The 13,862-nt window shown below is 43.1% G+C and overlaps 1 protein-coding gene across 5 annotated transcripts in view; it reads left to right on the top strand.

Moving 5' to 3' along the window:
• Positions 1-13,862, top strand: part of scn1lab (sodium channel, voltage-gated, type I like, alpha b) — a 35,561-nt gene that overhangs the window by 13,185 nt on the left and 8,514 nt on the right. For 4 of the 5 annotated variants that reach the window (XM_037090435.1, XM_037090438.1, XM_037090437.1 and 1 more), the window contains 13 exons: positions 275-416; positions 918-1,124; positions 3,352-3,630; positions 4,186-4,527; positions 5,210-5,342; positions 5,520-5,758; positions 5,853-6,026; positions 6,655-7,011; positions 7,115-7,642; positions 11,998-12,133; positions 12,854-13,008; positions 13,225-13,398; positions 13,577-13,699. In XM_037090435.1, coding sequence (XP_036946330.1) covers positions 275-416; positions 918-1,124; positions 3,352-3,630; positions 4,186-4,527; positions 5,210-5,342; positions 5,520-5,758; positions 5,853-6,026; positions 6,655-7,011; positions 7,115-7,642; positions 11,998-12,133; positions 12,854-13,008; positions 13,225-13,398; positions 13,577-13,699 — 2,989 coding nt within the window. The remainder of the gene's footprint in view (positions 1-274; positions 417-917; positions 1,125-3,351; positions 3,631-4,185; positions 4,528-5,209; positions 5,343-5,519; positions 5,759-5,852; positions 6,027-6,654; positions 7,012-7,114; positions 7,643-11,997; positions 12,134-12,853; positions 13,009-13,224; positions 13,399-13,576; positions 13,700-13,862) is intronic. The other variant, XM_037090439.1, reaches the window with a different exon arrangement.

The raw sequence follows: 13,862 nt of genomic DNA, 5'->3' as shown, positions 1-13,862 counted from the left end.
AGGACAAGATTGAAAACAAAAAAGACAAGCTGAGAACAACCAACATCAGGTGGCTCTCCACAGAAAACATGATTTGATTTTGTTACGTGATGTTAAATGTTTGTGTGTAGCATCGGGTCAAGAGGATCCAGCAGCGCTGTAAATCAAAATTTAACATCATGTTACAGATCAGTTTGTGCTACCAAACAATATATTGTTTGTTCTTGCCATACATAATTATGTTCATACGCGACACATGATACCTTTTGTTTCTAACACCTGCGTGTCCTGACAGGCTCTGTCCAGAGGGCTTCATATGCATAAAAGCTGGTCGTAATCCAGACTATGGCTACACCAGCTTCGACACCTTCAGCTGGGCGTTCCTCTCTCTGTTCCGACTAATGACGCAGGACTACTGGGAAAACCTCTACCAGCAGGTTGGTAGAACTCCAGGCGATTCCTGTGACACATTTATGATCATTATAGATGCAGAATTTACTCGTCTTTTGGGAATATTAACCATCTGTGAAAGCTGGTTACAGTGAGCTTTGTGGAACGTTTCTAACCCGTCATATCTTGTACATAGGTCTGTGGCTAAAGTCAGTTAATATCTGAGCAAACATATCCAGCTAGCTTTTTCAGTTTTCTCAAACGGGCGTGTCACTCTGTAATTACAGACTAGGCCTGTTACGTAAGGGGTTTTTTGTGTGTTTTGTTTTGCACTGCAGCAGCACAATGCCGCAATTTGATATTTGCAAGTCACCAAACAATGGGATGACCACAACTGAACACTACATATTGTGTTTATCCAACTACAAAGAAGAGACACGACAAACATCCATGATGACATCTGTCTTTTACTCTCATGAATAGCTGATAAACAGGTCGTTGTTAAATTCCAACCTCTTCTCCTCTCCTGTCCGTCTTTGATCCATCAGACTTTGCGTGCAGCAGGAAAACCCTACATGATCTTCTTTGTGCTGGTGATCTTCCTGGGCTCCTTCTACCTGGTCAACCTGATCTTGGCTGTTGTGGCCATGGCTTATGACGAGCAGAACCAGGCAACCATCGAGGAGGCCCAGCAGAAGGAGGAGGAGTTCCAGGCCATGCTGGAGCAGCTGAAGAGACAGCAGGAGGAGGCTCAGGCAGGACATTTCATCTCTTTAGATTTGAGTCTGACAGTCTGTATCTAATTATCTCAAACACTTCATTCGACAGTAATTTCTTCATTGAGAATTCCATTTTAAAAAGTGATGTTTTAGCCTTTTAAAGTGCCAGGGAACTTTAAGGACCTTTAGATTTTTTTTGCTGTGCACTTACAAAAGTTTGAGTATTTTATAAACATAGAGGAGTGGCTGGGAGAATGTCCTCGTGTTTAACTACAGAGCCTCTGTTGACTCTTGAGCTTAAAGTCTTGAGCCAGCTGCCAAAATTACCGTTGCCCCGGGTAACAGAGGGATTTACTGTCCAGGATGACTGACACCCCTCTGCTGTTCCCTGTGGGCTCAGGAGTCCTTGGTCGACCTACAGAAAGAAAAATGAGCTGAATGAATTGCATGTGATTATACTTACTGTTGCTGTAACCGCTGGTACCATGTATGTATCAGATTCTCATCGTCAAGGGACAACCATACCTTCCTGGGCAGCCAACCAGTTATTTTGAAGCTTGTCATGTCAAGTCAGTCTGTTTCTGTCCTGCTGTGTGGCATTGATTGGCACAGATTGGTGATATACAGCAGTGATTTCCATCACAGGGCACTTCAACCCCTGAGACTAATTCTACAGTTGCCAGGGGGGATGTGACAACATTGTGGGGGAGCTCGACTAATTAAACAAGAATAGAAATTTGGATTTTGTCAGAAATAGACTGTTCTGTTTTTTTTATGTTTATGAGAAAGCAAACACCCAATATTGGTGCGGTGCTAATCTCTAGCTATATACAGTATATTGTTACAATAACCAGCATCAATAGACTACACCAAAATAGTAAACAAAAATAAATGGATTAATTGTATGACATAGAAAGTATGGGATCAATATTTGAAATAATAACCTAAACATTTTGCAGACAAACAGTTTAAATAAAACATCCTAAATCATGGATATGTGAAAAGCTTAGTTAGCTTCAAGTATTTTATAAATGTGTAGAATAGTTGACAATTAGTTGATATAGTTAGCTAAAAGTCAATAATTTAGATAACTAGATAAAAGTAGCTAAAATAGTTAAAAGTAAACAGTTGAAATAATTAGCATGAGGTAAACTATTAAAATATTAGCAAAAGTATTACCAAAGCATTTGGTAAATGGTAAGAAGATCCAGCTCCTGCTATTCCTAGTGGAAATATTATGAATGCAGATTTGACAAAACTGACCATTGACATTGACAGTTCAAGTGTATGTTAACTGATTGTAACAGTATCTACTTAAATGTAGTGCTACTTAACATCCTCTTTAAAAATTAAGTGACAGCACATTTGGAACATAACAGATGGTTGTGGAGGTAGGGTAGCGTTGATGAACATGAGCTCATCTGATGTGACGTGAGCTGCAGTAACCCAAAAAAGGTTGACGGTGATGACTTAAAGATGAATCAAGAGCTATATTTTGTTTTACTTTGTGCATATAGTTCAATACCACGTGGCATCCTTCTTATCTCACCCTCATTAGTCACACGTCAGATAGGTCCTCTTCCATTTTTCTGCCTTGCTTTATGTTTCCACCTCTGTTTGACCCTTCAGTGGCTATTTAGCCAGGCTCAGCTATGTCTTATCAGGCTCGTGCACATTCAGATTGTTGTTGTTGGTTGTAGTTGCCATGACAGACTCTTAAATCCTCTTACGATAGTGCTGTGTCTTGTGGGACAGAGAGGCATTTCTCTCCATTAGCACATAGATGAGAGATAAACAAGAGAAAGCAATGAAATTTAATTAAAGTGATTGTTTGTTCCCTGATTGCTACAGAGTCAGATCGGAATTTGTAACTATACAGGCAATCTTTTCCTTTTAAAATACCAGATTTTACCTACTCACATCCCCCAAACTAGCTCCCCAGCATTTCATGGAAAAATCCTAATATGAAGCAGAATGTCTGTCAATGCACATGATAGTGAATCATGTTCCTCACGGAAAAATCCAAGAGGTTGTCTGATGTTGGATTTGCTATGCACTGGTTTGCTCTGGAAATGTTTTGGTTTGCATGAAAACATTCAGGCGTCCATTTTTAGAAGGCGTCTGAGGCTTATTTGGTTCTTCATGCTGCTGCTGCTGCTGCTCTCAGCTGCCAGGCTTTCTCCTCCACTCCAGTCCACGAGAGCCTCTGAGACAGGCACGGGGTCGCCATGACAACTGTGTTTGTGCTCTGATTGGCTGGTAGGTTGCCGCGGCAGCAGCCACGGAGAGCGGAGAGTACAGCGGGAGAGGGGGCCCCACCTCTGAGTCCTCCTCGGGGACGTCGAAGCTCAGCTCGAAAAGTGCCAAGGAACGACGCAACAGGCGCAAGAAGAGGAAGCAGAGGGAGGAGGAGGAGGAGAGGGGGGCAAGGGACAAGTTCCACAAGTCTGAGTCTGAGGACAGCATCAAGAGGTCCAGCTTTCGCTTCTCTATCGATGCCAACAGGCTCTCCTATGAGAAGAGATGCTCCTCACCCAACCAGGTGAATACTTCCCTGACAGAGGAATAAAAAGTGCACTAAGTTAGTCTCTTCAGACATGTCACATCACGCCACTGATACAGTTAAAACCAGTAATCATATAAAGCCAGGGCCACCCATAACAGTATGTATTCTTTCAAAAGTAGTTACATGAGAAGGTGGACACCATACTAACATCTGTCCTTTCACTATAAAGCTAGAGCCAGTAGCCGTCTTGCTTAATTTAGCTTAGAATGAAGACTGGAAGCTGCAAAACTACATAGTGCCCTTTTAATACAGATTTAGCCTCAAATGGGGCGGTTTTGTTGCTTTCAGACTGAACCAGGCTAGCCATTTCCCCTTGTATCCAGTCTTTATGCAAAGCTAAGCTAACTGGCTGCTGGCTTTAGCTTCTATTTAGCTTACAGACATAAGTGGTATCAGTCTTCTCATCTAACTTTCTACAATTCTTGTAGAAAGTTCGATGAGAAGACTGATTGCCAATTCCCAAAATCTATTTCTTAAAAACACATACTTAAAGATAAATCAAGGAGGATTCACCATTCTCTCCTTCACCAGTCTCTCCTCAGTATCCGTGGATCCCTCTTCTCACCTCGGAGGAACAGTCGAGCGAGCCTGTTCAGCTTCCGAGGCCGTGCGCGAGACATGGGCTCTGAGAACGACTTCGCCGACGACGAGCACAGCACCTTCGAGGAGAGCGACAGCCGCCGGGGCTCCCTGTTCTTGCCACGCCGCCTCGAGCGCCGCTGCAGCGCCATCAGCCAGACCAGCCTCGGGGCGCCAAGGATCATGCTGCCCGCCAACGGCAAGATGCACTGCTCCGTAGACTGCAATGGTGTGGTGTCGCTGGTCGGTGGGACTTCAGTAACAACCTCCCCTGTAGGTCTCCTGCTGCCTGAGGTGACTTAACTGCTTGTTTCATGCTTTAAGTTCATACACTGTAGTTACATTTATCCCCATTCTAGTGTTCTTATGTTGATGAATAAATTAGTCCTTTGCATGTACAGTCGATCAAAGAGATGTGTTCAGCTGTTTAAAATCGAAGCCTACAGGCCTACACGAAGCCCAGACAATGTGAGACTTAAAGAGATCTGAGTTAAACACATGGTGTGAACCCAACTGACTTTAGTGATCCCCTGACACCTGGACTCCACTGGGCATGTCTCCCTAACCTCACTGTACGATGCTGTTTTGTTCCGTCCTCAACTTCATATCCCACCGGGAATGTTTCAGGAGTGGAGCCTCATGCCTGCCTGATATTGTTGACTTGTTCAGATTGTGTTTGTTTTTTCATATTTCTTGGTTTTTGTTCCTCTACCATGGGAGGATGGCTATGCATTTACATTGTTCTTTAATTTTCTGTTTTAAGTGTGTTTCCTTATAATCTCTGACTGTGTTGTGCTATAGATTAGAGTCTGACAGCGTGTTCTATTTTGAAAATTGACCAGATGAACTATGCAACACTGCCTGACTTCCTGTTTTGCTTGATCAGCTCTGTGCAGCTTGAAGTGGCTGCTGTCCAATATCATGTCTTGTCATGATTATGTTTATTTCATGTTTTTTGTTTTTGTTTTTTCCCAAGGGGACAACCACTGATACTGAGCTTAAGAAACGGAGGTCAGGTTTTCACCAGCCATCCATGGATTATTTAGATGAACCAGGGGGCAGGCAGAGAGCAATGAGTGTGGCCAGTATACTCACCAACACCATGGAAGGTAAAGGGTCACGCCATATGTTTTTGACTTTCTTGAATTATTTCATTCCCGAACTTCTTGAACTTTACACCATGACATTTTAGTTCTAGAGAAAACTGGCATGGCATATACAGTGTAAAGGAATAATTCTTACCTGCTTTTTCTTAAAACAAAATGTGTTCATTTCTCCTTTTCCAGAGCTTGAAGAGTCGAGACAGAAATGCCCCCCTTGCTGGTATAGATTTGCCAACACCGCTCTGATCTGGGACTGTTGCCCAGCATGGCTGAAAATCAAGGAGGTAGTCAACAGTGTGGTCATGGACCCATTTGTGGATCTGGCTATCACCATTTGTATCGTCCTCAACACCCTTTTCATGGCCATGGAGCATTACCCCATGACTACAGAGTTTGCTAACGTCCTCTCAGTTGGAAACCTGGCAAGTATTGTCTGATATGCGTACAAGACACATTAACATGTGCCATGGTACAGATTAGGGTTTTAAAAGTAGTATTTGCCCTTTTTGTCACTAGGTGTTCACGGGCATCTTCACAGCAGAGATGTGCTTTAAGATCATCGCCCTGGATCCCTACTACTACTTCCAGGAGGGTTGGAACGTCTTTGACGGCATCATTGTCAGTCTGAGTCTGATAGAGCTCGGCTTGGCCAACGTGGAAGGCCTCTCTGTGCTCAGGTCCTTCAGATTGGTAAGAGCTCTGGCTGACTAATCTTCTTAGAAAAGCTGAATTACATGAACTGTCTGCTGTTGATCAGAGTTATGTACCCGTGCTCCTAGAGTCGGGAGCCCGCGATGGCTCTCTCAATAACATTCACGCTATTAATGAGGTAATGATGTAACAAGAGCTTTTGAAAATACATGAAATGTTCCACTGAGAGTTGTAGCCGTTGGGGCATAGTGTGTTTTTTTTCTGTTCACCTGATTAGCTTGGTATGACTGTTGCTGTGCTTCTAGTTTGTTTGAGGTCACAGTCAGTCGTCTTTTACATGTTGAAATTGAGCACACACTCATAGAAATGCTAGATAGTTAGAAGTTATATAATCCTGATGCCATTCTCACCTCCATCTGTTTTTTGAGGCAGCTCTCTTTGACGCTGTCTTTTCCTCAAGCTTTTGACATCACTTGGCATGTTTGGTAGTATAAACCATCACCGGGACAGCTGGACTGGCAGCTGACAGATTTGTTTTTACCTGTGGACAAAGCCAGGCTAGAGGCTATGAGAACTGATGTTATATATAATTATATATTTATTAATCTATTGAATGTTAATCAAAAACGCTGTGAAAATCAGACACTTTCAACTTTCTTTGACACAGCTGAGGGTCTTCAAACTGGCCAAGTCCTGGCCCACTCTGAACATGCTGATCAAGATCATTGGTAACTCAGTTGGCGCTCTGGGGAACTTGACTCTGGTGCTGGCCATCATCGTGTTCATCTTCGCCGTGGTGGGCATGCAGCTGTTTGGGAAGAGCTACAAGGAGTGTGTGTGTAAGATCTCCGATGACTGTCAGCTGCCTCGCTGGCACATGCACGACTTCTTCCACTCCTTCCTCATCGTGTTCCGGGTGCTGTGCGGAGAATGGATCGAGACCATGTGGGACTGCATGGAGGTGGCCGGGCAGAGCATGTGCCTGATCGTCTTCATGATGGTTATGGTCATTGGAAACCTGGTGGTATGGGGTTCTGCCTCTTTATTTTCAAGATTACAAAGTCAAGTCCTTTAGACACTAATCTTGTTTAATGGTTATAAGGTCAATCATGTCCACTTCTTCCCAGGTTCTGAACCTGTTCCTGGCTCTCCTTCTGAGCTCATTCAGCGCTGACAACCTGGCAGCAACAGACGATGACAGTGAGATGAACAACCTGCAGATCGCAGTTGGCCGGATCCAGCGAGGCATCGCATTCGTCAAAACAACTGTGCGGCATTTCCTCCAGAGCCTCTGCTTTAGTGGGGGTGGTAAGGGCTCCGGTCTGGCTGAGGAGAGCAAACCTCTGGATGAGCTGCACAGCAACGGCAAGGGCAACTGCATCTCCAACCACACTTCAGTGGAGATCACCAAAGACCCGAGTGGGGTGTACATGACAGAAGGCAATGGACGGCCAGGAGGGGGGCTGGTAGTTGGGGTCGTGGTTGGTGGGGACACTACGGGGAAGTACCCAATGGAGGAATGTGACTACATGTCATTTATTCATAACCCCAGCCTGACAGTCACGGTGCCTATCGCTGTGGGCGAGTCGGACTTTGAAAACCTAAACACAGAAGATTTCAGCAGTGACTCGTCGGATGTGGAGGGCAGCAAAGAGGTAAGATGAAGCTCTTTGATTGGATGACTGACGTCTCTGTCAGTTTGTTGGAAATCTCTTGAGTCACACAGCTTTTTTATCAGATTAGCTCCTTTCTACGTGTAAAAGTCAATACCCTACGCAAGTCAGATAATGTATGAATATGTCAGGAATTTGCATAGAGATGGCTTTTTTCACGAAGAGTCAAGCAGTTTGAAAATAACATACCTGCTGACTCATTTGTACATTCATCACGCTGTGGGGATCTTCTGGAGTTAGACTTTGTCCTAGAAGAAGAAAGCACCATGACAATTAATGACTCAAGTGTGCCTTTGTCCTAAGTGTACATGTCAGTGTGTTTGTGTACAGTGTTATATGGTTGACTTGCAAATGCAGTTCAGTATTATACACATGTGTGAAAGAGACTACGTAATTCATTGTTCCGTGCGTCACTGGGAAAATTGCATATGTGTGCCTGTGTGAGAATGAAATGAATGAAACAGCAATCTGTTTTTTCTAAATGTAAATCATAGCGTCATCAATAGCGTGGCGAATTCTGTAATGCATTGGCTATTCTAACAGAGTAAATGCCAGGTTTGATGTCAAGTATTGCCAGGCTGGCAGAGCATTTGGGCTGTGCTCCCTGGTGATGTCAACCTGCCACTGTGGGTGTGGTGCCAATTCCCTGTGATTCAAAACAAACCCAGGAGACTATTTTGAGCTATGGCACATCATGCTCCATATCTGGATCAAGCAGTGCTCTCACGTGTCACCGCTGATCTCCACACCCTGTAGCCCGACTTGGAGTTGGAGAATTGTGATAGTTAATCACCGGTTAAAACATATTTGGACATTTCTGACCCACTGTGTTATCACGTTTGATTAAATTACAGTTAGTGAATATTAAAGATCCCATATTATCCAAATTTTTAGGTTCATACTTTTGTTTTTGGTGTCTACTAGAAAATATTTACATTCTATAATGTTCATAAAATACATTATTTTTCTCTTACTATCCAGTGCTGCATTCCTCCATCTGAATGCTCTATTTCAGTGTCTGTCTCTTTGAGGCCCGCCTCTCAAAAAGCTCAGTCTGCTCTGATTGGTTAGCTCTCACAGCTCTGAGCATGACCCACCTAGCTTGTTTCTGCAAACATCTTTCTTTTTCTTTGCGACCTTGGCCATGCTGAGGACAGTGACTGTATAGTTGTAACATCACAACCTTACAGAGGTGCTGGCGGTTCGATAAAAGGCACAGTTTCTGAGTTTGAGCTTGTGTATTTCTCCGTGGATTTTCATAGTGTTTTATAGCACCCCGACACGACAGCAAATCTCTCTTTCGGCAATATGGGACCTTTAATTTAGGCATTTAGAGTTACACAATAAACATTTGGTGTGAGCTGTTGGTGTGTCTGTCGCGTGATATGAGTGTCAAACAGCTTTCCACTCTTTTACATTGCATCTAATGAGGAAAATGCTTTCAGGGAAATCTAAATTGATGTTTCTTGTGGCTAACTTGTTCCCCAACTGTGCCTTGCAGCAAAAAGCAGACTTGAGGTTGTATGCTGGCTTTTGGTGTGTTTGACTTACTTTGTTTAACCCCCCGTTTGTTATTGCAGCTGTGTCACAGGCGCTCTCAAGGTTTTCAGTGAGAGGAGAATTGTAAGACCACTTTATTGTACCATAGCACTAACCATGAGGACTGCCTATGCCATTACAGACAACAACATATTTTTCTCATACCTTCAATGGATTGCCCATTTTCGTTCTTTGCCTGGTCTGCCCTCCGTCCCCCACCCCCTTTCCCAGCCCACCCCCTTTGCTTTATACATCCCCTTCCCCAAACAGCAGCACTCAATGCTGTACTCCTTTGAGTTTTCCCTTTACCCCCTCCCTCCCCTGTCATAATTTATCTCCAAGCATCAGGCTGTATTGCAGTTACAAACCATTAGGAATGAGCCACACCACCTTTTTCCATTGATAGACAAACTCATCTAACATGATCTTTGCTTTTGATTTCATTGCTTGGTTTTTGACTTGGTTTTGGGACTTGATTGGCATCAACACACTGAGCTTGAGAATGAAGGAGGAGAGGAGGTGGAGGAGAATGAGGAAAAAAGATGGAATGGAGGAATGAATTTTGCTGTAGTTTGACAAAATTCATTTGTCTGGTTCATAGCCCATGCATACACACAAGAAGTAGTTGTATGTACTCGTTTCCTGTGATAATCAAATTGCAGTAGAGTGATGAAAGACTCTTTACAGAATTATTTCCAAAGAGATCATTTTGAAACATATATGAATCAATGTGGATCTTTGCAGGGTGGTAAAAACAGATAACACATGTCAGTTTCTATTCAAGCACATTTTAGACTTGCTTATGATGGTGCACTAAATGAAGGTAATTTTTCATTTTCTAATTTCCTCAAACAGGGCTCCAGACTACATTTTTCACCACTGTCCCAAATAATTATTATGACCAACCACAGTGAATTTGAACTGGCCCAAAGTCAAAGTATTACTTCTTCAATTTTTAAGTATCATGTAGTACATGTATTTACTCTACAAGTGTTGTGGTGTTACTCTGACCAGGAACTCTCAGTCCTGCTGTGTGTTTAGTTGCATTAAATCTGTTAGCTCCCTCAACCAGACACAATGCAGGACGCTGCCGCCCGTCAGCTGCAGCTAACTAATGCTTCTCCTGCCAGATTCAGCAAGGAGTTGTAGCATTTGCAGGAAAAAATACAGGTGTGTCCCACCTCAAAAGTGAGTTTACTGCATCCATGTAATGTTTTTTTGTAGGCCAGCCAGTGATAGTAACAATAGTAACAGCATGAGAAGATGTGTTCCATCTTAGTCAGCAGTTTGTAATTCAATTAGTCATATTGCATACAAAAATCCCTTTCGTCCCAAAGATCGCTCTGTGGTCCCAGTGACAATAGGATGCTGTTAGTCTTGAGCCCTGTTGAAACATAAAATTGAAGAAGCTCCATCCCTAATTACACTGAATACTGAATAGACATCATGTGTTATCCTCTTTCCTTCCACTGCAAATATCTCATCAGTCAACTAAATACCAAATAGTAAAACTTGCCAAAAACCTTCCAAATAACAGCGTGTTAGGTGAAATGCAAAAGCCTTACATAATCCATGTGCAGAGGAGGTAAAATGGGTTTCTTGCTGAAGGATAGAAAGAGAAACCGGAGGGAAACATCCCCCCTGAAAACGATGCACTTGCGAGCAGCATGCTTCCATCATTCCCATGCCGTATTAGCTGGGTCCCACGGCAATCAGAGCTGCTGCACTGTCTAGGATGACATGTTCCTGCACTTTACACCCCAGACAGATCAGACATGAGGCCACTTAACACCATGTTTGCCCAAAGAAAAACAGACAGGAAGCCCTATGACGCCAAAAAGTCTCACTATGTGCAGATGATGCTGTAATATATATAGTCGATCACTGCATTTTAGGGGTTTCAGAGGAGTGTTGTCAGGGTTAGCATGGAAGACAGAGTAAAAACAACTTGACAACAGCAGCAATACTTGTCCTTACTTGTGTTTTGCCTGTTGCTAAGAAGGATGTACCATACTTAGTCCTGTATGTTTTCTGGGTATGCATGGGTGCTAATCTAACACGTTTTGCAAATGGGAACAAAAAAAAAAATGCCAGACCACATGCTGTCTTATAAACAGTGCACAGTACTGGTTTTTGCTGGTAAGCTAATGTGGTTTTCCGTCTACTTCAACACAAACAGAAGAAGCTTGTACACTGCTTTCAAGGAATGGAAATAACGTGTTTTCATGTCACTGAGGAAAAAAAGTTCAGCGGCCCCCTCTGTGGGTGGATTACTAGCCTTGAGGGTGGGGAAATTATTATTCACAGAAGCAATTAAGGAAATGGGATAAATTGTAAACAAACTGATTTGGGGTCATTTTTCAGTTGACATGAAAATACTTCAGCACACGTTCTGCTTGGTACTATTTCAGGCTTGGATTGATAATGCACTGGAATACTGCATGCACTCTTTCTCAAACGAGGGCACATCAAACGTACCCACAGTGCATTTCTGTAACGCCAACCTCCCCATGCTTTAATCTGATTTGAGCCATCAGATAAAACTAATTTCAAAGCCTGTAGGTACATTTGATCGATGCTGCATGTGATGATGATAATACAATGAAGATAACTTTAAAGAGGCCAACTCTGTGAGCTATTACAGTGCCTAGGTATACATTTGTGGCACTGGAGTACATGTGAATGGAGTATCACAGTGATAACCAGCTCAGAAGGTTGGCTCCAATAACCACTGAACCTTTGCGTTTCAGGCACTGCTGTATAACTTTGAGCTTTTATTTTCACCCTCCTTCATGCAGAAGCTTGATGCAGAGCCCCAGCGTCTGAGTTCATCCGAGGGGAGCACAGTTGATATTCGGCCCCCAGGAGATGGGGTGGATTCAGTGGAGCTTGAGCCAGAAGAGTCACTCGACCCAGAGGCCTGCTTCACAGAGGGTGAGAGGGGATCTGAGGGCGGAGGATGGGGAGCGGGAAAGTGGGACAGAGCGAGAAAGGTGGGGGGACAAATTGCTTCCAACAGCACATTTCAAGACATAGAGTAAATCGCGTTAACTGCTTGTGCTTAGCACCGGTGTGCATACTCACCGCTGAGTGACAGTGAATCTGAATGCTCAGCAGGACAAAGGGAGAAGAAGTCTGTGGGATTGTCTGGGTTTGTAATGTAACCTGACATTTAGTCCGACACACCTCCACAACCTACAAATACCTCTCCAGAGTGTGGAATACAGACATAGGATGTGACAGTTGAGGCTCTGAAATGGGTTAATAGGTCTGTCACAATAACTACCTTCTGTTGAGTGATATATGTCCTTGAAACATGTGCAATAAATTGTGTTCTTGTCACATATAAGACAATTTAATACACACTTCAGTGCACAGTTTCAAAGAGGAATAAACTTGTAATTCATAGAGAAGTAGAAACATAAAAAATAACCTCACACAACCAAAACAAAAGATAAAACATGAATAAAAGCTTATGTGCTGTGCCCAAGTCTTATATTGGAGCTTTATTCTGTATAGTCTTTCCTACACATTTTCTTGGACTTAATAAAGGACAAGAGGTAGAGAGATTTGTTTTGGTTTAATCATATCTTCACCTTCAGTCAACATGGAACTCATAATAACACGTGTGGTCATTTCTTTACATCCCTACAGGCTGTGTACGCAGGTTCCAGTGCTGCCAGATCAATGAGGAGGGAGCAAATTATAAGAGCTGGTGGAATCTCAGGAAAACCTGCTTTATCATTGTGGAGCACAACTGGTTTGAATCATTCATCATATTCATGATCCTGCTCAGCAGTGGAGCACTGGTACGTGTTTTTTGTATCATTGTTTGCGTGTTTATCTCTGTTTGTGACCCAGAATAAATCAAAACAAAATTTCTTGCATCATTAACGGTAGGTTTGGCTGAGCAGAGTTTGAATTTTCACACCTGTGTTGCATCAGGTGCTGTGGTTGCAAACATTACACAATCCACGCCTCATCGTTTCCTCCATCAGTCGTTGCATTTATCCCTTTGTGTATAGGCATTTGAGGACATATACATTGAGCAGCGGAGGACCATCAAAACAGTGCTGGAGTACGCAGACAAGGTCTTCACTTACATTTTCATCCTGGAGATGCTGTTGAAGTGGGTGGCATACGGCTTTGTCAAGTACTTCACCAACGCCTGGTGCTGGCTTGACTTCCTCATTGTAGATGTATGTATATTCAGTCCGTACAAAGATAATTTAGACTTTCAGATTGACTTCTTGAGAACTTGAAAGTGTTAAAGGAGAAGATACACTAGATACCACACCATCTTATGTGAGAGCCAGGCGAGCTGTTTCCATCTGCTTCCATTTCACCCCACCTCTCTCTGTCTTAATCTTCTCTCAGGTGTCCCTTGTCAGCCTTGTAGCTAATGCTCTAGGCTACTCTGAGCTCACAGCCATCAAATCTCTGAGGACGCTGAGAGCCCTCCGGCCCCTGAGGGCCCTGTCTCGGTTTGAGGGCATGAGGGTAAGGACATCTCAGATAACAACGACACAAAAGGAGGGTTTGTGGGTAAACTGGAAATCATTATACCTGTGAAATATTTTAGATTAGCTTAGATTACATTCAAAACAAACAAACAAAAAAAAATTTAAATGGCATTTTCCAGAAAGTTAAAGGAGCATTATGT

This window comes from Acanthopagrus latus, chromosome 24 (assembly GCF_904848185.1).
Source record: "Acanthopagrus latus isolate v.2019 chromosome 24, fAcaLat1.1, whole genome shotgun sequence".
NCBI lineage: Eukaryota > Metazoa > Chordata > Actinopteri > Spariformes > Sparidae > Acanthopagrus > Acanthopagrus latus.
This window is presented reverse-complemented; position numbering and strand designations above follow the sequence as displayed.